This window comes from Mustelus asterias, chromosome 21, assembly GCF_964213995.1.
Source record: "Mustelus asterias chromosome 21, sMusAst1.hap1.1, whole genome shotgun sequence".
Classification (NCBI taxonomy): Eukaryota; Metazoa; Chordata; class Chondrichthyes; order Carcharhiniformes; family Triakidae; genus Mustelus; species Mustelus asterias.
Window position 1 is genome coordinate 67,860,016 of NC_135821.1, and position 23,420 is coordinate 67,883,435.

At 42.5% G+C, this 23,420-nt stretch overlaps 1 protein-coding gene across 15 annotated transcripts in view; it reads right to left on the reverse strand.

The window, feature by feature from the left end:
• qkia (QKI, KH domain containing, RNA binding a) overlaps positions 1 to 22,631 on the reverse strand; it is a 100,875-nt gene extending 78,244 nt beyond the window's left edge. For 9 of the 15 annotated variants that reach the window (XM_078238114.1, XM_078238110.1, XM_078238105.1 and 6 more), the window contains exon 1: positions 22,262 to 22,629. In XM_078238114.1, coding sequence (XP_078094240.1) covers positions 22,262 to 22,403 — 142 coding nt within the window. In that variant the 5' untranslated portion in view covers positions 22,404 to 22,629. Of the gene's footprint in view, positions 1 to 22,261 lie in introns of all 15 variants that reach the window. The other 6 variants (XM_078238111.1, XM_078238113.1, XM_078238107.1 and 3 more) reach the window with 1 other exon arrangement.
• Between the last annotated feature and the right edge of the window lie 789 nt (positions 22,632 to 23,420).

The following is a 23,420-nucleotide window of genomic DNA, read 5'->3' on the forward strand; positions in this document are numbered from 1 at the left end:
TGAGCACTTTATAACCAACAGAGAAAATGCCACAAAAAGTTATTTCATCACAAAATGCGAGGTTCAGAGGACAAAGTCAAGAGCTGAAGCCAAGTACAGCCATTAATACACAAAAAATATTTCAGTAACGACTGCTCAAAATTAAAATGGCATATTACTGAAAATGTAAAATGTACCTAGAGCATTGAAACACAGCTAAATCAGTTATTAACTTCAAAATGCATAATGATAGACCATAAAGCAAGATACCAGATTACTATTAATAGAAACAAGAATAGCTCATGGAGCCCACTCTCTCCCTTAAGTTTTTTTCTCAAAGAATCCAAACAAACCCATGTACCCAAATGACTCAAAAGTCTTTACTTCTGTTTGGACACATTTATAAGCCCTGTTATCTGCCCAGTTCTTATATTACCCCAGCAAATTGAAAAGACAGATCGGAATGTAGGAGGCATTCTATTTTTAGTCGCATCTTATTTTGAAATGTGTATTGTAAAAATAATTGAATAGCTTTTCTAAAATATCAGCAAAGAGCTGCCACAATTAAATCTTAGAAAACTTGTAATATAGCATTTATACATTTCTTAAGTGCCTCTGAATGGATTGTATCACTGATTAAATGTAGGAAAATTAGTTCATTTTTTGTAAGGTTTAATAAACCATAGTGGTTCAGTTACCTAGAGGACACACCCACATCAGCAGGAAATTTCCATTTTAGAGAAGGAAAAATCAAGGTGAAGCACTTGAGAAAGCTTTCAGGGCACCAACACAACACAGGAGGACACAAGGAAAATGTGTCAAATAGACGTGCAATTGGCAAATGAACTTCAACGTAGATAAGTGCGAGGTAGTGCACCTTGGTGGGAAGACGACCACACCTTGAATAAGATTCTGAATAGGATAGCAGAGCAAAGGAATCTAGGTGCACAGAGAAACAAATTCCCAGAAATAGCGACACAGGTCAACAGGGCCAAGAAAAACGAAACCAAGCACAGAGGTTCATTAATAGAACTGAAAAGCAGAGCAATTATGCACTGAAGCTTTGAGACCATAATTGTCTGGTCTACATATTAAAAAAAGGATATTGAATAGTTGGGAGAAGTTGCAAAGAAGATTCACAAGGGCGACACCACAACTGAGAAAGCATCAGGAAAAACAACAGAGAGAGGCAGCCAAGGTAATGGAAATATTTTTAATGGGGCAGACAGAAAATACTTTCACTTGGGGAGTCTAATGGGTGATCTGCAAACTGTCACATGCAGGACAGGTGGTGCTTGAAGGATCATGGGATATTTGTGCACCTTCTGACATCTCATTTTTGTCTCAATGTGCTCAGTGCCTTCCCAAATAAACCTTCTCTATTTTGGTCGGTCAGGGTCTCTTGCATGTCAGTGGAAATGTTTGGTCTCTTCAGAGAAGCTTTGAAGACATGCCCAAAATATCTCTTGACTTCCTGGGAGTATCCTGCTGTGACTGAATTCAAAGTAGAGCAGTTGCTTCAGGGGTCTGGTATCAGACATGCAAACAACACACCCTACCCAGTGAAGCTGGCTTTGAGTGATTAGTGCTGGGCATGTTGACATGGGAGAAGACATTGAAACTGGGTCACATTACTTGCCACTGGATTTAGTGAACATTACAAGGGCACTACTGATGACACTTGTCCAGTGTTTTGTGGTAGCTGTTATATAGAATATAGGAGCTACAAGTAAACCACTGTCTTCAAATCCAAGACTCAAAAAAGTGACAAGAATGTGAAATACAGTACGAAGAGTAATTGAGTATAGATGCATTCAAGGAGAAGCTGGAAAATTGTAGGAGGGTGATAGGAACAGAAGGGTATGCTGACAAGGTTAGAAGAGGGTTAGGTAGCAGGCTCATGTGAAGCAGAAATGTTGGCATAATCCAGCAGAGTGAAAATGGTGTTGTGTTGCACACTTGGGATGTAACACTATCCCTTCACTATTTAAATAGCTGCTTTTCCCAATCCTACACAGAAGATTTTAGGAGGAGCAACATCCTCAGTCTTGTCCCTAGAGTCTTAACAATAATCCTTTACTGTTTTCCCACATCTTGGGCATTGGAGGAGAGCTAGGAAACAAATATTTGGAGCCAAGTAATATTAATTCTGCATATTTTCATTTTTGAAGCAATGTGATCACTTTCATTTAAGGAGATTAAAGAGACTGGGCCTGCATTCTCTGGAGTTTAGATGAATGAGAGGTGACTTAATTGAAATCAAATTCTTACAGGGTAGAAAAGAGGCTTTCCTCGATTGGGAGATGTGGGTCCAGAATCAGGGGCCATGTCTCAGAATAAAAAGGTAGGCCGTTGAGGACTGAACCTTTAGATTCTCTACCAGGGGACTATGGAGGTTCAGTCGAGTATATTGAAGATAGAGATTGATAGATTTCTATATAGTGAAGACATCAAGGGATATGGGGATAGTGCAGAAAAATGTCGTAGAGCAAGATCAGCCATGATATAATTAAATGGTGAAGCAGGCTCAAGGGGTTAAATAATTCACTCCTATGTTCCTTTCTATATTTTTTGATCTGTCAATGCCAGAGACAAGCTTTGATTAAATACATCACTTAAATACCTATTTCTCCCCCTCTCACTAACTCTGGAAAGCTGAACTAATTGAAGTACTCAATAGCTATTCACCCAAGATGAACCAACTCAGGAAAGAGAACAGAATATGAAACTTCCTGTTCCATGTGTCTTAGTCATACCTACACCTACTGGACTAAAGTTGCACACAGCCACCTTTAAATAAACATGCTCCATTCGTAATGGCTGCATCACACTCAGTCAACACCCCTTGCAAATTTTTTTTTAAATCTCACTGGAAACAAACTTACAATCTTAGTCAAAAAGCTGTCGGCATTAACAGCCACGGCACAGATTTATTTTCCAAGAATGGAAAAGAAATGTGACAAGGTTGGTGAACCAAAGACATTTCAGCATGTCATATGTTGTGTTAGCTGCAGGAAATCTCAATGAAGTAGTGTATATATGAACAGAGAAGTTAAATTCTGTTGCACAATGTCTAGATGAGGACTTTTCATGCATTGACACCTCCAAAAACTCAATGTGAAAAGGTGGCTTAAACCAATGCTTCTTGGGTCATAATAGTCTTTGGCAATGCAGGACTGATTTCGTCAACAGGCTGCTGACTTAGAGGCAACTTTAAAAGTCAGGTCCTCTATTTTCAGCTGGGCCGTTCTCTGCCTGTGCTAGTAATTCTGCTACCACCAGCTCAAATAGTTTAGCAACACAATCTGTCGTCATCCAATGTGGACCTCCAAGGAAGATGTACGCTGGAGTCAAGCAAGCAATTAATTCTGTACAGAAATAATCAAGAATGTAGCAAAACCTCAAACTCAGGAGATCCGTGACACAATGTTACAGGTGCTCGAGCACAAGAGAAAACAGAAAACAGCACAATGCAAAAGTTAAGTTGGTTGATCAGAAAGTGCAATAAAGATCTTTGCAACAAAAAAAAAATCAGATCACTACTTCCACAGGCAACATTTCAAGTAGAAGATTACTCTGGCTTGGAAGTTTGGATAAGGAAGCACCAGTCGGACCATGTACAATCACTATCCACATGCCCGTTCCCAGCATCATCCATTGAGGATTACACACACACATCTATACTAACCATATCCCTCTTAAATGCAAGGAAATGTTTTACATATTCCAATGATGTAAACGATTCTGCAATCAGTCAAAAGATAATTTTCCAGCTTCTGCAAGGCAAAGTTTCCAAAGATTAGGTGCCAATAATGATGAAGAATGTGCTTAAAAGAAAAAACTCAATTTACTGGCTTGCTTTCTTGCTAGCAAAAAGAAATGCATAATGTGCATATCTGTACAACTTTTATCTGCACCTGTGTAAAGTGCAGTCTTCTATACAACATTTCTACTATAGCCTATGATACTCCCTGAAACCATTTTCGAATTGATAAAAAGCCTGTTCAACTGTACTACTGCAGTCACAAACTGCCCCGAATTCTTGAATACAGAACTTGATTGAATGAAAGCAGGAACACTAGCCACTCTCTTAGAAGTGGAAAAGTTTCTTCAGAAGGGAAGCTCATAACTACCACATATACAGATATAAAAGTTAACCCCATGATTTTGAGTTTTAAAAAAAGTGCAACTTTTCATACATCTCCTATAAAAGTCAACATTTGTCCTTCAGGGGTCAGAGCCCAAAGCTTTCAGAACCAAAGTGTAATCCTAGAGATACTAATCATTTAATTTCATTGTAACTGTATAAATACAAACAATTGAAGAATAGGATTCCTCTGGTGGTGTTGGTTTGTATTTTATTCCAGAAACATGCACACCAACCCCTTGAAAATAACCCATGTAAAAGTCAAAACAAATGACCTTGTTCTAAAAGACTGATCTCAAAATTCAGCTTTTACACAAGCATGGCAAAAAACATAAAAATTCCATACAGAAGCATCTGGATGCTGAAAACCTGATATAAACAGAAAATGCTGGAAATATACAGGTCAGGCATCATCTGTAGGGCAAGAAACACTTTGGGTAAAAGGTCAACTCAAATTTTATCCATGTCTCCAGACAGATGTTGCCTGACCAGAATATTTCCTTAAAAAATTCCCATATATTGTTAGCATCTACATGATCAAATTCTGGATCTGAAGCCCACACAATTTGAAAAATCATACTGAGGATGTCAAAGACACCAACGCAGGGAAGAAAATCTTAGTTTACTTGCAACCTATAACCAGTTTCCTTCCATTAGGCAAGTTTCAAAAGCTTCAATAGTATTTATCACTGAAAATGCTTGTTTCAATTATAGTAGCTAATTCAACCAGAGATGGTTATAGTTACTTACAAAATATAGTTCATGACATAGGTCAAACATGACACAGGTTAAACTGATGCCAGAGGCTTTTTGTTCAAGGTGAAAAAGTTCCAAGCAAAGGCCTCCACACTAAATAACAGAAGTGTTCAACCAAAAAAGTTAAGATCAAGTTAAGGAAAGCATGTTGGCCTTTATTGCAAGAGGACTGCATAGAACAACAAGTCTTGTGACAATTGTACAGGGCTTTGGTTAAGACTGCATCTGGAGTACAATATGCAGTTTTGGTTGCCAGATTTAAGAAAGCATATACTTGCATTGGAGGTGGTGCAGCAAAGGTTCACTAAATTGGACTACGGCACAGCGGCCGAGTGGTTTGCACTGCTGCCTCAGCACCAGAGTTCAATTCCCAGCTTGGGTCACTGTGTGGAGTTTGCACATTCTCCCCATGTCTGCATGGGTTTCCTCTGGGTGCTCCTGTTTCCTCCCACAGTCCAAAGATGGGAATAGGGCCTGGGTGGGATTGTGGTCAGTGTAGACTCGATGGGCCAAATGGCCTCTTTTTGCACTGCAAGGTTCTATGAGGGGGTTATCCTATGATGAGGGGCTTGTATTCTTTGGAGTCTAGAACAATGAGGTGAAAGGGTTATTTTAGAAAACCCAGAACAGATACATTCCAATGAGGAAGAAAAATTCCATGGGGACAACCCACCATCCGTGGTTCACGAAAAAAAGTTAAAGATAGTATAAAACTTTAAAAAGTAAACAATTGCACAAAGATGGGTGGCAGGTCAGAAAACTAGACAGAATATAAACAGCAAAGAATGATAAAAAGATTAAATAAGGAGACGAATTGGAGTACGAGAGAAAGGCAGCTAGAAATATAAAGATGGATAGTAAATTAGAAATCTTTGTATCCTCATTGGCCCGGGGAGGTCCCAAGAGGATTGGAGAATAGCCAATGTTGTTTCTTTGTTTAAGGGTAGCAAGAATAATACAGGTAATTACAGGCCAGTGAGCCCTACATCAGTGATAGGGAAATTATTGGAGAGGATTCTTAGAGATAGGATTTATTCCCACTTGGAAGTGGACGTATTAGTGACTGGCAACATGGTTTTGTGAAGGGGAGGTCGTGCCTCACGAACTTGATCGAGTTTTTCGAGAAAGTGACGAAGATGATTGATGAGAGTAGGGCAGTGGATGTTGTCCATATGGACTTCAGTAAGGCCTTTGACAAGGTCCCTCATGGCAGACTGGTGCAGAAGTTGAAGTCGCATGGGATCGGAGGTGAGCTGGCAAGGTGGATACAAAACTGGCTTGGTCAAAGAAAGTTTAACACCACCAGGTTAAAGTCCAACAGGTTTATTTGGTAGCAAAAGCCACACAAGCTTTCGAGGCTCTGAGCCCCTTCTTCAGGTGAGTGGGAATTCTGTTCACAAACAGAACTTATAAGACACAGACTCAATTTACATGAATAATGGTTGGAATGCGAATACTTACAACTAATCCAGTCTTTAAGAAACAAAACAATGGGAGTGGAGAGAGCATCAAGACAGGCTAAAAAGATGTGTATTGTCTCCAGACAAGACAGCCAGTGAAACTCTGCAGGTCCACGCAACTGTGGGAGTTACAAATAGTGTGACATAAATTCTGATTCTAGGATCGCATGATAAAGACTCAGGAGGAAAAAAGCAGAAATATTTATGTGAAATAGTGTGACATAAACCCAATATCCCGGTTGAGGCCGTCCTTGTGTGTGCGGAACCTGGCTATCAGTTTCTGCTCCGCGACTCTGCGCTGTCGTGTCGTGCCGGATCATCGACACAGATGCCATCATCTCACGTGAGAACACCATCCACCAGGTACACGGTACATACTCTTGCAACTCGGCCAACGTTGTCTACCTGATACGCTGCAAGAAAGGATGTCCCGAGGCATGGTACATTGGGGAAACTATGCAGACGCTGCGACAACGGATGAATGAACACCGCTCGACAATCACCAGGCAAGACTGTTCTCTTCCTGTTGGGGAGCACTTCAGCGGTCACGGGCATTCGGCCTCTGATATTCGGGTAAGCGTTCTCCAAGGCGGCCTTCGCGACACACGACAGCGCAGAGTCGCGGAGCAGAAACTGATAGCCAGGTTCCGCACACACAAGGACGGCCTCAACCGGGATATTGGGTTTATGTCACACTATTTCACATAAATATTTCTGCTTTTTTCCTCCTGAGTCTTTATCATGCGATCCTAGAATCAGAATTTATGTCACACTATTTGTAACTCCCACAGTTGCGTGGACCTGCAGAGTTTCACTGGCTGTCTTGTCTGGAGACAATACACATCTTTTTAGCCTGTCTTGATGCTCTCTCCACTCCCATTGTTTTGTTTCTTAAAGACTGGATTAGTTGTAAGTATTCGCATTCCAACCATTATTCATGTAAATTGAGTCTGTGTCTTATAAGTTCTGTTTGTGAACAGAATTCCCACTCACCTGAAGAAGGGGCTCAGAGCCTCGAAAGCTTGTGTGGCTTTTGCTACCAAATAAACCTGTTGGACTTTAACCTGGTGTTGTTAAACTTCTTACTGTGTTTACCCCAGTCCAACGCCGGCATCTCCACATCTTGGTCAAAGAAGACAGAGGGTAGCAGTGGAAGGGTGCATTTCTGAATGGAGGGCTGTGACAAGTGGCGTTCCTCAGGGATCAGTGCTGGGACCTTCGCTGTTTCTAATATATGTAAATGATTTGGAGGAAAATATAACTGGATTGATTAGTAAGTTTGCGAACGACACAAAGGTTGGTGGATTTGCGGATAGCAATGAGGGCCATCAGAGGATACGGCAGGATATAGATCAGTTGGAGACTTGGGTGGAGAAATAGCAGATGGAGTTTAATCCGGACAAATGTGAGGTGATGCATTTTGGAAGGTCTAATACACATAGGAAATATACAGTAAATGGCAGAACCCTTAAGAGTATTGATAGGCAAAGGGATCTGGGTGTACAGGTACACAGGTCACTGAAAGTGGCAATGCAGGTGGAGGAGGTAGTCAAGGCGGCATATGGCATGCTTGCCTTCATCGGCCAGGGTATTGAGTTCAAAAATTGGCAAGTCATGTTGCAGCTTTATAGAACCTTAGTTAGGCCGCACTTGGGATATAGTGTTCAATTCTGGTCGCCACACTACCAGAAGGATGTGGAGGCTTTGGAGAGGGTACAGAAAAGATTTACCAGGATATTGCCTGGTATGGAGGGCATTAGCTATGAGGAAAAGTTGGAGAAACTTGGTTTGTTCTCACTGGAGCGACAGAGGTTGAGGGGGGGGGGGGGGACCTGATAGAAGTCTACAAGATTATGAGGGGCATGGACAGAGTGGATAGTCAGAAGCTTTCTCCCCCAGGGTGGAAGAGTCAATTACCAGGGGGCACAGGTTTAAGGTGCAAGGGGCAAGGTTTAAAGGAGATGTACGAGGCAGATTTTTTTTTAAAAAAACAGTAGTGGGTGCCTGGAACTCGTTTCCAGGGGAGGTGGTGGAAGCGGATACGGTAGTGAGTTTTAAGGGGAGTCTTGACTTTTACATGAATCGGATGGGGAGAGAGGGATATGGTCCCTGGAAGGGTAGGAGGTTTTAGTTCAGTCGGGCAGCATGGTCAGTGCAGGGCCATCGAGGGCAGAAGGGCCTGTTCCTGTGCTGTAATTCTCTTTGTTCTGTAAACATTTCTCTGGATATTTAAATAAATGAAAATCTCATTGTAACCTACAAAATGCTCAAGGGGCTTGATAAGTACCATGCAATCCCCTGCAGATTCCTTCCCAACCTATGCCACCTAAATCTCGCCTAATCGCATCATAATTTCCTTTCCCCCAGCTATAACTCTTGCCCTTCGGTATATACCTATCCCTTTCCACTGCTAAAAGGTAAACGCAATCGAATTGTGGTCACTGTCACCAAAGTGCTCACCTACCTCCAAATCTAACACCTGGCCTGGTTCATTACTCAGTACCAAATCCAATGTGGCCTCGCCTCTTGTTGGTCTATCTACATTCTGTGTCAGGAAGCCTTCCAGCACACATTGGACAAAAACTGACCCCTCTAAAGTACTCAAACTATAGCTTTTCCAGTCAATATTTGTACGGTTAAAGTCCCCCATAACAACTACCCTGTTACTTTCGCTCCTATCCAGAATCATCTTTGCAATCCTTTCCTCTACATCTCTGGAACTTTTCGGAGGTCTGTAAAAAACTCCCAACAGGGTGACCTCTCCTTTCCTGTTTCTAACCTCAGCCCTAACTACCTCAGTAGACGAGTCCTCATTAAATTCCTTTCTGCCACGGAACTGTCCTTGACTAACAATGCCACACCTCCCCTGCACTAACTGAAACATCTAAACCCTGGAACCTGCAACAACCATTCCTGTCCCTGCCTATCCATGTCTCCGAGATGGCCACAACATCGAAATCCCAGGTACCAACCCATGCTGCAAGCTCACCCACCTTATTCTGGATGCTCCTGGCGTTGAAGTATACACACTTCAAACCACCTTCCTGCCTGCCAGTACACTCCTGGCGACCCTGAAATCTCATCCATGACCTCACTACTCTCAACCTCCTGTACACCGGAGCTACAATTCAGGTACCCACCCCCCCTGCTGAATTAGTTTAAACCCTCCCGAAGAGCATTAGCAAATTCCACCCCCCCACCCCCCCAAAAAGATATTGGTACCCCTCTGGTTCAGGGACAGACCATTCTGTTTGTAGAGGTCCCACCTACCCCAGAAAGAGCCCCAATTGTCCAGGTATCTGAAACCCTCCCTCCTGCAACATCCCTGTAATCACATGTTCATCTGCTCTCTCTCCCTATTCCTCTCCTCACTATCACGTGGCATGGGTAACAAACCAGAGATAACAACTCTGTTTGTTCTAGCCCTAAGCTGCCACCCCAACTCCGAATTTCTGCCTTTCATCCCCATCCCTTTTCCTACCTATGTCTTGAGTGCCTATGTGAACCACAACTTGGGGCTGGTCCCCCCCCCCCCCCTCCCTTAAGGATTTCGAAAGCACGATCCGAGACATCATGGACTCTGGCTCCTGGGAGGCAACACACCAACCACGAGTCCCTCTCGCTCGTGCAGAATCTCCTATCCGTTCCTTTAACAATGGAGTCCCCAATGACTAAGCCTATACTCCTCTCCCCCCCTTCCCTTCTGAGCAACAAGGACAGACTCTGGGTCAGTGACCTGTACCCCATGGCTTACCCCTGTCAAGTCATCCCCCCCAACAGCATCCAAAAGTGTACTATCCCCAATTTCGACTACATTTCTTTTTTCCCCCCCCCCCCCACTTGAATGGCTCCCTGTACCCTGATGCTGTGGCCAGTTTGCTCATCCTCCCTTTCCCTCATCCTCCCTTTCCCTACCCTTCTGAGCTACAGGGCTGGACTCTGTGCCAGAGGCACGGCCACTGTTGCTTCCCTCAGGTAGGCTGCGCCCCCAACAGCACTGAAACAGGAGTACTTATTTTTAAGGGGCACAGCCACCGGGGTACTCTAGTACCTGACCTTTCCCCTTCCTAACTGTGACCCATGTGTCTTCCTCCCGTGGCCCTGGTTTGACCACCTGCCTGTAACTCCTATCAGCTGCTCATTTTCCCTGACCAGACGAAGGTCATCGAGCCACAGCTCCAGTACCATAACGCGGTCCCTTAGGAGCTGCAGTTTGATGCAACCGGCGCAGGTATGGACATCCAGGAGGCTAGCTGACTCCAGGAACTCCCACATCCGACACAGAGAACAACAAACTGGACTTTCACTCAATTCCAGTTTCTTCAAGTACACTGGTAAAACTACGAGATGAACCCAACATGCCTCGCCCATTTCCTCCTCAGCCCGTTGAGCCAAAGCCCTTCAGCCCTCTCTACTACCTGCTCACTCCGCTGCCCGCTGGGCAGTGCTGCCTGCTTTTTAAACCTCACGCGCTGAAAAAAAACCTATACCCTTCCCACAATACCCTGCGGCTAGTTCCCGTTTGTAATTTAAAGTTTTTAAAAAATAAAGCCCACAAATAAAATAATGTTAAAAAGTCGATCTCTTACCCCAGACTCCTGCAACAAATCCTCTTTGCCTCGCTATGGATGAACAATGATATTGGAATAGTGTAGATTAGAGGGGCTTTAGAATGGTTTCACTGGTCGGCGCAACATAGAGGGCCGAAGGGCCTGTACTGCGCTGTAATGTTCTATGTTCTAAGGGTGACACTGAGAAATTGCTTCCATCGGTCAGGGAGTCAAAAACACAGATACATGATCTCTGGATAAGGGGCCAATCATTTAGGACTGAGATCAAGGAGATATTTTTCAATCTAAGAGTTGCAAATCCTCTACCCCAAAGTGTTGCGGATACTCCATCGTTGAAATGTTTACGGTAGGGAAAGACTCATTTATGTCACAGTTTGGCAATAAATTACAGAAACAACCCAAATTTCTATTGAATCCATGAACACCAAATGAAAGCTCATCCTTTCGATCACTAGGACTCGGTAACCGGCGCAAAAACCTGACAAATGGCCATAACCACATGCATAATAAATCAGAACTAATATCTATACTCCAGCGACCTACAATTTATAACGAGGTACATCGAAGACTAATCTGCATAGGAGTGAAGTTGTTCTTTCACACCACCATTAAAAGCTGGTTAACTAGCTAATTGCTATTTGTAATTCTTCAGTTACTATTACCATCAGGTAGAGGAATACTATTATTCCACTTCAAGGATCAACGGGGATCACAACAACAACCGGCATCTTTCAGAAATGACTCTACATTAGAACCAGTGTGTGAGAAGTTACAGCACAGAAGGAGGCCATTCAGCCCATCTTATCCATGCCAGCCTGAGGACATTGTGGGAGACTTTTTCTTTGAAGTTTGTGTCACAAGTAGGCTTAATTAACACTACAATGAAGTTACTGTGAAAATCCCCTAATTGCCACACTCCGGCACCTGTTCAGGTACACAGAGGGAGAATTTAGCATGGCTAATACACCAAACCAGCACATCTTTCAGACAGTGGGAGGAAACCCACACAGACACAGGGAGAATGTGCAAACTCCACAGTGACTCAAGCCAGGAACTGAACTCGGGTCCCTGGCGCTGAGGCAACGGTGCCAACCACTGTGCCATCGTGGATACTGGTATGCCTCTGATCTGTTCAAGCAATTTCAATCAGGCTACTTTGGGTAGCGTCCAAAAGAAGGCTGCATATTTCTCCTAATTCCTAAAGTGGAGAGAACAAAAAAAAAACTTTTCCAGAGATGATAGTTGTCAACATCCCAGGAAGATAGAACAGGAGTGCACCAAGTAGCAAATCTGCCAAGGATCATGGGTGGAGGTGCAAGTTAAGCCATAAATAATCCTGAGCTACATTACAGACACTTATTGGAGCAGAAGCTGAAATTTTGTTTGTGATTCAGAAAAATAGTTTAAACTATTGAAAAAAGGTGTCCTTGTACTAAATCTAGTTTCCACAGTCACTTGACATATTTCCCAAAGTCACTCCAAATATTACTCTGCTTGCAATGCTCTGATCTATATTATAGACCCAATCACTCTCGGCTGTCCTGCTGTTTGGTGGGCAATAAAAATGATCACATATGTAGCTTTAAATTCACAGGTGTATATTTAAGCAATACAATAAGGAACATGTTCAGGAAACATTAACCAGCTCCTCTGAACTGTACAAATACAGCGACACTTAGTGCGCAGGGAAAGGTTCATATGCTGAATCTTGTTAATTAATGCTTATTTGACAAAAACAATTTGATAGCAAAATTAATCTACTTTTGTAGCTCATTTTGGAATGATATGCAGTAGAAAACAATGGCAAATTACTGCAGTCATGTAGCTATATTGTTGCTCAATAATCAAAGTGTTTATCTGTGCGTTACAAGCTATTTTAGTGACGGTCACAAAAAAGCTCTCTGTCCCTATGGTTCAATAAGCAAATGCACGGCATTGACTGATACCGATGCATCCAATCCATGACGTGGATCCACTGCTGGTTTCTGTTTATCTGTCAGAGGGCAAGGATATCCGTTTGTGTCTCCCAGGCATGCATTTTGAGGAATTAGGAATTGGGGTAAAAAGGACAATACTCAATCACTATCTATCACTTGTGCTGGGAAAGCAGAGCTGTGAGAAAGCCAGGAATTAACCTCTCCATCGACACTGCTCCATTTACTTGCCACTCACCTGAAAGGCGGCTGAAAACATGGTAGATTTGCAGGTATCTTGGTTAAATAAAATATACTTTTGGTCTGTTGCTCAACTACAAGATGATACAACATATGCTGGTATAGCACTCAAACAAAGAAAACATTTACTAGTTTTCAGAAAACTAGCGAAAAGGCAAAAGGCCAGTTAGGAAGGGGAAACACAGAAAAGTGTTAAAGGTGGCTTTTAAAGCCTTTTAAGTTAGAAGATTCCAGTTGCTGAGAGCATAACAGCTGAAAAACAGCTGACAAATTAATTGGGAACAGCCAAGCAAAAGAAGCAGAGTGAAAATTGCAGCATTTATTTTAAAAATAGATAGGAAGACAAACACTGGTGAGATGTGAATGAAGTTGATAGTGTTCGGACTAGAACAAGAGAACAAGGATCTCTTACGGTCCAATCTTCACAATTCAGTCATTTCGTGTTTTATTCAAATTTTCCAACGAACAGAAATACATAGAAAATACAGCATGGAAACAAAGACCAGATTAACTAGTGCCCATTAACTTATGCAATGTAAATCAACATTGCGACAATGTCACTAGCCATCCAGAGGCTGAAGCTAATGTGCTAGAGGCATAGGTGCAAATCAAAATAGTACAGCACAGGAACAGGCCCTTCAGCCCTCCAACCCTGCACCAATCATGATACTCGAAAGATAAAACCTTCCGCCCTCAGTCTGTCCGTATCCGATCCAAAGGCTGGGAATCCTGTGGCGAGTAACTCGCCTCCTGACTCCTCAATTCCTGTTCAGCATCTACAAGGCACAAGTCAAAAGTGTGATGGAAAGAGTGCAGTTCCAGCAACACAAGCAGCACAACGCCATCCAGGACACAGCAGCCCAATTGACTGGCACCCCAAGCACCACCTTCATTCATTCTCTGTACCAATGTGTTGGCAAATTGTATCAGCACACTTACCAGATGCACTGTAATAACTCACCAAGGCTCCTTCAACAGCACCTTCCAAACCCACAACCTCTCCACCTAGAAGGACAAGGGCAGCAGATGCACAAAAACACAACCACCTGCAAATTCCCCTCCAATCCCCACAACATTCTGACTTGGAACTACAACACCATTCATTCACCGGATCAGACTTGGAGCCACATCACCATTAATCAGTAAATCAAAATCTTGGAACACTCCAACAGCACTGGAGTACCTACTACACCATGCAGCGGCTCAGCAACACCTTCTCAAGAGGAGTTAAGGGTGGATAATATATGCTGGCATAACCAACAGCACCCATGTAAAAAGCATTTAAGTGGGAATTTTGTCAGGATTGATCAGGTTATCAGATAGACACAGTTCAGGGCCAAGATGACAGGCTTTTCAGCTGCTGGCTAATACTCAGATGACGGCCAAAAGAAAGTGGTTAAAGGTTGTAGCAGTGAGCTACAACCTTAAAACAAGTTTTAACAACATCAGGACACAGATTTACAACCTACCAGGGCTCATTGTCAAACTATAACAAAAGCGGGTGCAAAAAGATATCAACCAATAAGAGGATACTGTCTCAATGCCTTGGAAGTCACCAAGACAAGAACATGCAAAATAAGAGAAAGGAGGGAACAAGGTTGGAGAAGGGGCGAACCAGAATATGGGCCAAGAGAAACTATTGGCAGGGTGGTGGAACGGCGACAAAGGCACTTGAAGTGGACTGCAGATAAAAGGAATCAGAGCACAAAAAGGTGGCAGAAGCAATTGGTCAACATTTGTTCGAATTTCCGAGTGTAATTAAATGTAGACTTATGCAAGTCCACATAAAGGCTAGCTGCACAATGAGAACTAATATTATGATTAACTGATGTCAGGTACTGCAATAATGTTGAAAATAAGCTACCTACTGTAAAGCAACAGATTTAAAACACTGGTTGCAAAGGAATGGTGTCTAAATCAGCAGATATTCAGAGCTTCCATCTGGACTATGCAAATTTACCAGTTATTTGGCAGGAGATTTAAGCAGCAACCTTTATGATAATGTTAATTCTAATAGTCCATTTAATAAGATTGTTTGGAATGTCAAAACAGAACTTTAAAAAACCAGCGTCATTTACTCATCTCTTGCTTTGAAATGGCAGTCATTTCTTCCCCCCCCCCCCCATTTCCTAGTTGCTGCTTCTGAATATAGGACAACGGAACAATGGGAGGCATTATTCTTAAATCATTTTGTACCAAATTGAAATGCATTTTTAAACATGATATAGGCAAAGGTGCTAATCACATTGCTGCTTTGGGTGCACGTGTGGTGGGGGCACGAGCAGAGAAAAGAAAATCCGAATCCACTGCCGCAACTGACAAATGAAAAGGAAAAAAGTTGAAAGACAGCAACATGTTATCAAAAAGAGAACAGTCTTTTAGATTGCACGAGTCAGAACTAATTCAGGCGAGCAGAGCAGCATGACTGAAGTTAAAATAAAAGAAAAAAGTTATTTGCAAGCTTTAATTCTTTCACAGGACGTGGATGTCACTGGCTACTCAAGCATTTATTGCCCATCAATAATTTCCCCCCAAAAGGTGGAGGTGGTGCTGCTGCCTTCTTGAAACATTGCAGTCCAAGTAGTGCAGGTACACCCACAGTGCTGTTAGGAAGGGAGCTCCAGGATTTTAACCCAGCAGCAATGAAGAAATAGCAATATAATTCCAAGGGAAATATTCCTTGGGGAACTTGCAGGTGGTGTTCCCCCCATGTGTGTCTGCTGCCCTGGCCCTTCTTCATGGTAGCGGTCATGGTTTAGGAAGATGCTGTTAAAGGAGCCTTGGTGAGTTGCTGCAGTGCATCTTGTAGATGGTATACACAGCTGCCACTGTTGCTGGTGGAAGCAACAGAAGGTGTGCCAAACAGTTTGTTTTTTCCTGGATGATATCGAGCTGCGAGTGATGTTGGGAGCTGCACTCAAGGCCAGTGGAGAATATTCCATTACGCTCCTGATCCTGTAGATGGTTGATAGGCTTTGGAAAGCAAGGTGGTGTGTTACCCACCACAAAATTCCCAGTCTCTGACCTGGTCCTGTAGCCACAGTATTTAGTTCAGTTTCTGGTCAATGCAAACCCCCACCAGAAAGCCAATAGTGGGGGATTCAACAATTGCAATGCCATAAATAATTAGATTCTCTTGTTGGGGTTGCTCATTGCCTGGCACTTCAGTGCAAATGTTACTTGCCACTTAACAGCCCAAGCCCAAATATTGCTCAAGTCCTACTGCATATGTACATGGACTGCTTCAGGATGAGTCACCACGAATGGTGAACATTAACATCTCCACTTTTGATATCTGGAGGGAAGGTCATTGATGAAGCTGCTGGGTCTAGGACACGAGCCACTGCACTGAGGAACTCCTGCAGCAATGTCCCAGGACAGAGATGACTGACCTCCAATAACCAGATATCTTCCTTTATGCTATATGCGCTGCCAAAGTCAAACCGAGGTGCTGTGCACATGCTGTTTGATAGCACTGTCAATGACACCATCCATTACTTTCCTGATGATTGAGAGTTGACTGTTGGCATAGTAATTGGGTTTTTCCTGCTTCTGTGGATGTGACATACCAGGACATTTTCCATATTGTCAGGTAGATAGATACTTGTGTTGTAGCTTGGCAATTGATGGCTGAATCTGGAGTACAGGACTTCCATACTACTGGAGGAATGTGGTCAGGAACCATAATCTTTGCAGCATTCCCGTCAGCCGAACTTCTAAAATTTAGCACGGCTTTAAAAGTTGCTGTTAGTTGTCTTTTTATTATTGCATCAGCACAATTGTAATCCAAAAATCGAGGAAAAAGACCATTGGGTAAATTAAGATTAATAAACATTTTGTCTTGGCAAAAACAATATTCTAGCTACTATCAGGTAGGAGATAAAAATGTCAAACTTCAGTGAGAAAAACAGTATAGTAGTGATGGTAATGTTGGTTAGCAGTCCAGGCTCATGTATGTGTGCTCCAGTCATAGGGAGTTGTGAAGCTGAATACAATAAATCGTGCTGCTGGACTATCGTGGAAACCTAACCGACTTCACTAGCAACATTCAAAAAGGAGGAAACATACCATCCTACTCTATATTACCTTTGTGATCTAACATCCTCCTCCAAGTGTATAAAAGCAAAGGCTCAAAACCACATTAGAATAAATGAGAAAAGGCTTTAAATTGATTCCACGGTGCTTTTGCAGTTAAAATAAAATATCGCTAACAAAGTTCAGAATTGATGTTTAATAGCATGCTACATTTTTCCAGAAGCAACAAACACATTGACTTAGATAGAATTGCTGGCAGCATTTTGGTTAATCGTCATCCAAATTCAACAAACACGTACTTCTTGAAAAATGCGCAAGCCAAGAATCTGAGCTTGAAGTTACAGCACTTTGTCACTTTCACATTAATTAGAATGTCAATGAGAAATGAAGCAAGCAAGTGGTAATCAGAACTTTCGCAACTGAACAATTAGTAACATGTGATGTACCAAAAAAACAATTTAACACCACCATCAAAAAATAAAATCACATACTTGCAGGTTTATCTAAACCAGACGGTCAATGAACATTTCTACTGTCTGAAAAGTATGCTGAAATTTATCACGATGTGGAGATGCCGGCGTTGGACTGGGGTAAGCACAGTAAGAAGTCTCACAACACCAGGTTGGACTTTAACCTGGTGTTGTGAGACTTCTTACCGAAATTTATCACTGCAGGGGAGACTCCAGCTATTACTTGCTGTGTTCAATGCCAAGCTATCTTCCCTTGAAGATTTCATATCTCAATTTCACTATGATCTTTGCCCTATTACCAACATCTATAATAGCATAATTGGCCAGAATACACAAGCAGCTGGTCAGCTTATGCAGGATTCTGACATCCATTATCTCAAGGGCAAATATTGCCCCTGCCAGCAGCACACTCATTCCATGAAAGAATTAAAATATTACAGAAAATCTTCAGTAATTTAGTTGAACTCCAAGATATAGTGAACTCAATTGTCAGAAGCCAGACTTTGGAAGGCTTGTATGCAGTTATGGGACAAGATGCCCTGTACTGTCCAGAGTTGCATCTAGAAAGCTTTAGTTAAGATTGTACTGTAATGTGCAACAGCTGAATCACTCGCAGTTGTCGTCAGAAAACGTGATTCACATCCATCTAGGTTGTCCAACACCATGAAAACTCAAATGACAGATTAAGATTCCAGACACTGAGGTCTTCAGATGAGCATATAAACAGGCAGAGACAATGCTAGGAAAGCTGCAGCTGAAGTGGACTTAGTCTGAAGGCCTGACTATTTCACGGATGAAGTAATATTAACTTCCAGATAGGTTGAAGTGAAATCCTGGAATTCCGAAACAGCTGTGTGCTACATTTGGGGGGGGGGGGGGGCAGTAAAGCTATTCTGGATGGACAAGTTAAGATGGGTTGAATGACCTTCCTCAGCTACAGTGCCATGTCAAACATGTGATGCATTATCCAGCTTTTTAAAAAAAGCAGAACTGTAGGAGCTATCAGGTCAAGGACTTGTCCTTCAACCAACAATAAATTATAAGTTACAGGCCAAACATTGCCACTGTACCTCACCCCTGACAACTAGAAAGGCAAGCAGATAGGGAACAGATCACGTGTTAGTCAAAACAAACTGCAAAAATTGTATCTATGTCATGAATAATCTCATCTTTCGGTCTAGCATTTTGCAGCCCTTCTGGACTGACGGGACTTTAGCAAACTGGAAACAAATGCCCCGTCAGAGGGAGGAAGCAAGGGTACCATTTGCTGGTTTGGCACGCCAAGCTTTAGCTTGGATCCTCAACAATGAGGGGAATACTACCTATTTAAACAATTCTGAAAAGGCGTGCCTGCAAGGGGTAATAATCAAAAGTGTGAAGTCGCTAAAGATTAATAAAAATCAGGATCTTTTACTGCTATCCTCAAATTGAACCTGTTCAGTAATTATGCAGGTTGCAAGGTGGTAACTGTCCTGGTTACGATGGGGAGGCACAGGAGTTGGAGGAGGATGATAAATCCTTTGCCATTTTGGGTGTACACAAAGTTCTGCTGAGCATTTGTATTGTGTCTTTTCAGGGTGCAGACATGTCAATTTTTTTTGTGCATGATTTGGCAATTTTTGTTCTTTACCCCCAAAAGATTTTTCATTGTCCAATGACCTACAACACTAGTTGATATCCACTGTCAGCTTTTCAAGAATGGGAAATGGACACAATGCAACACTAAGCAAAATAGGAGTGGGGGTAAACCACCTTTAATCTATTAAGCAGGATGACCAAATATGCTACAGGCAATATATGGCGCAAGAGCAAGTAGAACAAAAGATTGAGAATGGATCGGAAATCGGCAACATCAGACTACGCAACAAAAACATTTGTTCACTGAAGTTTACTCAAAGGAAGTCTTTGTAATACAGTAGCTATACCTGGAGGAAAAACTGTATCCAGATAACTGCAGATCCATTAGCATGTCAATAAAGGCATTATATTATTGAAACTATTCCAAGTTACGTTCGAACGGATAACTGCAACTTAAGACAGCCACATGGATTTGCATGGAGCAGTATTTACAACAAACCTTGGCACTGCTGACATCAGTTTGTTAAAAGCTGTCTGAAAGTTCCAAAGTTTAAGATATCCAAATGAACTAAATGCAGCTAGAACCTAGAGATAAACTGGTTAACATCTCAAGAGCTGCAGTATTAAGGGGTGGACAGGAGGTGTTGCTGCTTGGAAAACAGGTTTTCCCTGCATTTAAATGAAACATAGGCCTTGGATTCATATGGAAAGCAGCAAAATCAGAGACTTCAACAAAAAAAAAAGATTTGAGTAATGGGAAAGAGAGCAAATAAGACAAACGCCATGTAATAGGCTGTGTTTTTTAGGAAATGTGCATTGCAAGGATGGAATCATCAGACCAAATTAACACACGGCAGACTATAAAACACAAAAAAAATCAGGATGCACAACTAACATGTACAAATCATGAACAGTTCTGTTTTAAAGCTTTACAGTGCTCTAGTCAGATTACATATGTTTTGCACCGACGACCAGAACTAAAACAAGGATATTGGAATGGCTAGAAGGCCAACAATATTTACATCCGGAAAAAAACACCTCAATATATTCTTGGACAAATCTGTCCGGTAGTCAAGGCAAACACTTGGGGGGGAAATCAGGGCACTGATACGAGACACAAACATTAAATGGGCGAAAATGCTTTTTCTAAGCTGTGCCTCTTTATAAAGAGCTGGCAAAATAAAGGAGCAAATACAAAAAAAACCAAGAGAGTCCAAAATAGCAGCTGAGTGTACAAAATGTATGTTTCCCCCAACGCACTGCAGTTTAAAATCAGTGAAATGCCAGTCCTGACTAGGCTCACTTGCACGTAAACAGGAACTAGATGGGAGGGGGGTTTTGTTATTTTCTAATTTTTTTTTAGCAAAAAGGGAAGTGATAATACTTAGACAAAAGGTTAGCGAAACCATCAGAACCTGACTAGCAGGAAGTTTCGCTGGATTAATACTCTGAATTTGGCTACTGTGATCCTGTAATTCGAAGCACGTGTTAAGAGCACGTTAAGAAAAGCAACAATTCAGTAGCTACTGCAAACAAAGAAAAGATTACCATTTAACATTGGAGTTGCACTCCCAATGCACCACAGGCAATATTGGAGGACGCAGTATGGAAGATTCAAGCGACTCAATGTTAGCAGATCAGTTGATGCAATTGTTATAATAGAAAGCAGCCTTTTGCTGATTAATTTAATTCGCTCTTTTTCACTGTAAGAACAGTGATTTAGGAAATCCATTCAGCATCGCCCTGGAAGCATCGGTCAAAGACTAATCTGAAACTTGTTTTTTTTTTACATGGTTTAGCGCAGCCTAGCGTTCAAGTTGCATTGAGGGATCACACTTTCCGATGTGTCTTGTGGGGCTTTAAGGGGGGGAGGGGGGGGGGGGAGAGGAATAGTGAGAGCAAACTAACGTGTGACCTTTTGTCTTTTACCAGAAATAATGCAGTAAGCTGAAACAAAACTTGGTAGCCTCCAACAACATGAAAATAAATAAAAAGGACCAGAATTCAGCAAGAACTAACACAAAGAATAGATTTGTTCCCCGCCCCAGGAGGAAAAAGACCAGACTTCCTCTGGAAAAATTCCAGGCAACTGCGCACGTTTTTTTGTTAAAAAGTTTCACGCAAACTCTGCAGCACAACGACCCCAACCAAAAGAGAACCTCTCCAATTTGAGAGGGGGGAGAAAGAGAAAAGAACGGGGGAAAGAGGGTTGGTGACGAAGATGACTGGCTCCCCGGCTCCAGTAACTCAAGAAAAAAAGAGCAGGGGGAAAAAAAAACACAAGCTCCTTAAACTTTTTTTAAAAAGTTTTTAAGAAGTTTCAAAAAAATGTAGGCACGAAATTGCAAACTGGGGAAGGAAGGAAACATTAAAACGAGTAGCAAACTTATAAAATATACACAACTACAGGGAAATCCTCTATTATTCCAGATTGTTTTTAGCATCACATTTAAAGACTTGGGGGGGGGGGGAGAGAGAACAACAATTAAATGAACAACATTTTGACTTAAAAGACTTTTGGGAAAAAGCAATTAAAAATTAGACCTTTAAAAAAAACCATTTAGATTTAAAAATATCAAACTTAAGACTTTTTTTTAAAAAAAAACACATTTAGACCGAAAAAATTCAAATTTAGACTTATGAAAAAAAACAAAACGTAAAAAATCAAATTTAAACTTTTTTTAAAAAAGAATCATGGTAGATTTCTTTAAAGTTGCAAGAAAGGAGAGAAAGAAGTTTTTGTTTGTGTGTGTGGGGGCAGAAAGAGAGGAAGGTTTGCCTTGCCCTCCTCCCCTCTTGAAGAGTGAGGGACATGAGTGCAGGCTGAGCAAAGGGGGGGGGGGGGCGGGGTGGGATAGAAAGAGTGCGGGCAGCGCCGACAAGAAGCGGTCGGGCTAAAAAAAAATAATTACATACACACGGGCGGGGGGGGGGGAAAGAGAGGCGTGAAGAAAAACAACTTTAAATCCGAGGCCAACTTTTTTTTTTGTCAAAAACGATGGGGGAAGGGTAACTATTTAATATGGGGGAGGGATGGTTAGTTAATCGATGGCCCTTCTCTCTGAGGGATATTCCCCTCACACTCACATACCTTCATCCAGCAGCCGCTCCAAATGCGTGAATATCCCACAAAAGTTGGGCAGACTCGACATCAATTTCTTGTCGTTCATCAGCTGCATTAAATAGTCGGGAGTGGGTCTGGGCTTCTCCTTCGTTTCCATTTCCCCCACCATAGTTCTCGACTGTCTTTGTTCCAGCTCTAATTATTATATATTTTTTTTATATATATAAGAGAGTGTGTGTATTTGTTATATATTTATCGGCCAGTATTATTTTTTTTTCTGTGGAGAGACTAGGAGTTTGGGGGCTCTTGTTGTCCTGGAGTTGAAGCCGCCCCGTACCGCTCTTTGCCGCCACTCCGGCTCCAGTGCTTCTTATCGAGTTGTCTCCCCCCTCAGCGCGGCGGCGACACCTTCGCCGCCCTTAACTAGCCCGTTCCACCCAACCTGCTGCCCGCGTCTGGCTGATTGACGCGCCCTCTCCGCCAATCGGACCCCGCCGCCGCCTGAGGCCTGGCTCCCCTCTCTCCAATCAGCGCCGGCTCTAGGGGCGGGACGTACCTCGCTCTCGACAAGTTTGGTTGAGGCGGGAGGCTCCGCCCACCTCCTCCTCCTCCTTCCCCCCCCCCCTCTAGTCCCCGGCTCCACGACGCATGCGCTTTCTCCCCCCGACGCCTTCCTTCCAGTGCGCATGCGCCTTCGCCTCCCTTGCGCCTCCTGCTACCACCACTCCACTGCGCATGCGCCTCCCTTACACTGCTACTTTTCCAACCTGACACACAAGCAGAGACAAATTGTTCCCTGTGGATTGTTTTGTTTTCATTCTCTCTCTCTCCATTTTCATAATCTGGAGCTGTTCACATGCATGTACAACTGGCAAACATTTGTTCTGTGCATGTATCTTTCCTGCAGCAACATTTGGAGGGACGTGCACTTGTGTCTAAATGTTTACAGCTGTTGAACAAGATAGCATTTATCATTGCAGTCCAGTCAGAAATTAAGTGACTGTGTTGGATTTTTGACAAAATTGATTGGTGCTTTTGTGCAGTGCATGCTATAACATGTCACTTCTGTTTCTCGCCATCAGTGCATGCCATACATTATGAATCCTAGTGTGAATAACATACTGGCCTGAATCTAATTTTGACTGGTGTTATCTGAGTTTACAATTTTACTTCTAAACACAATTCA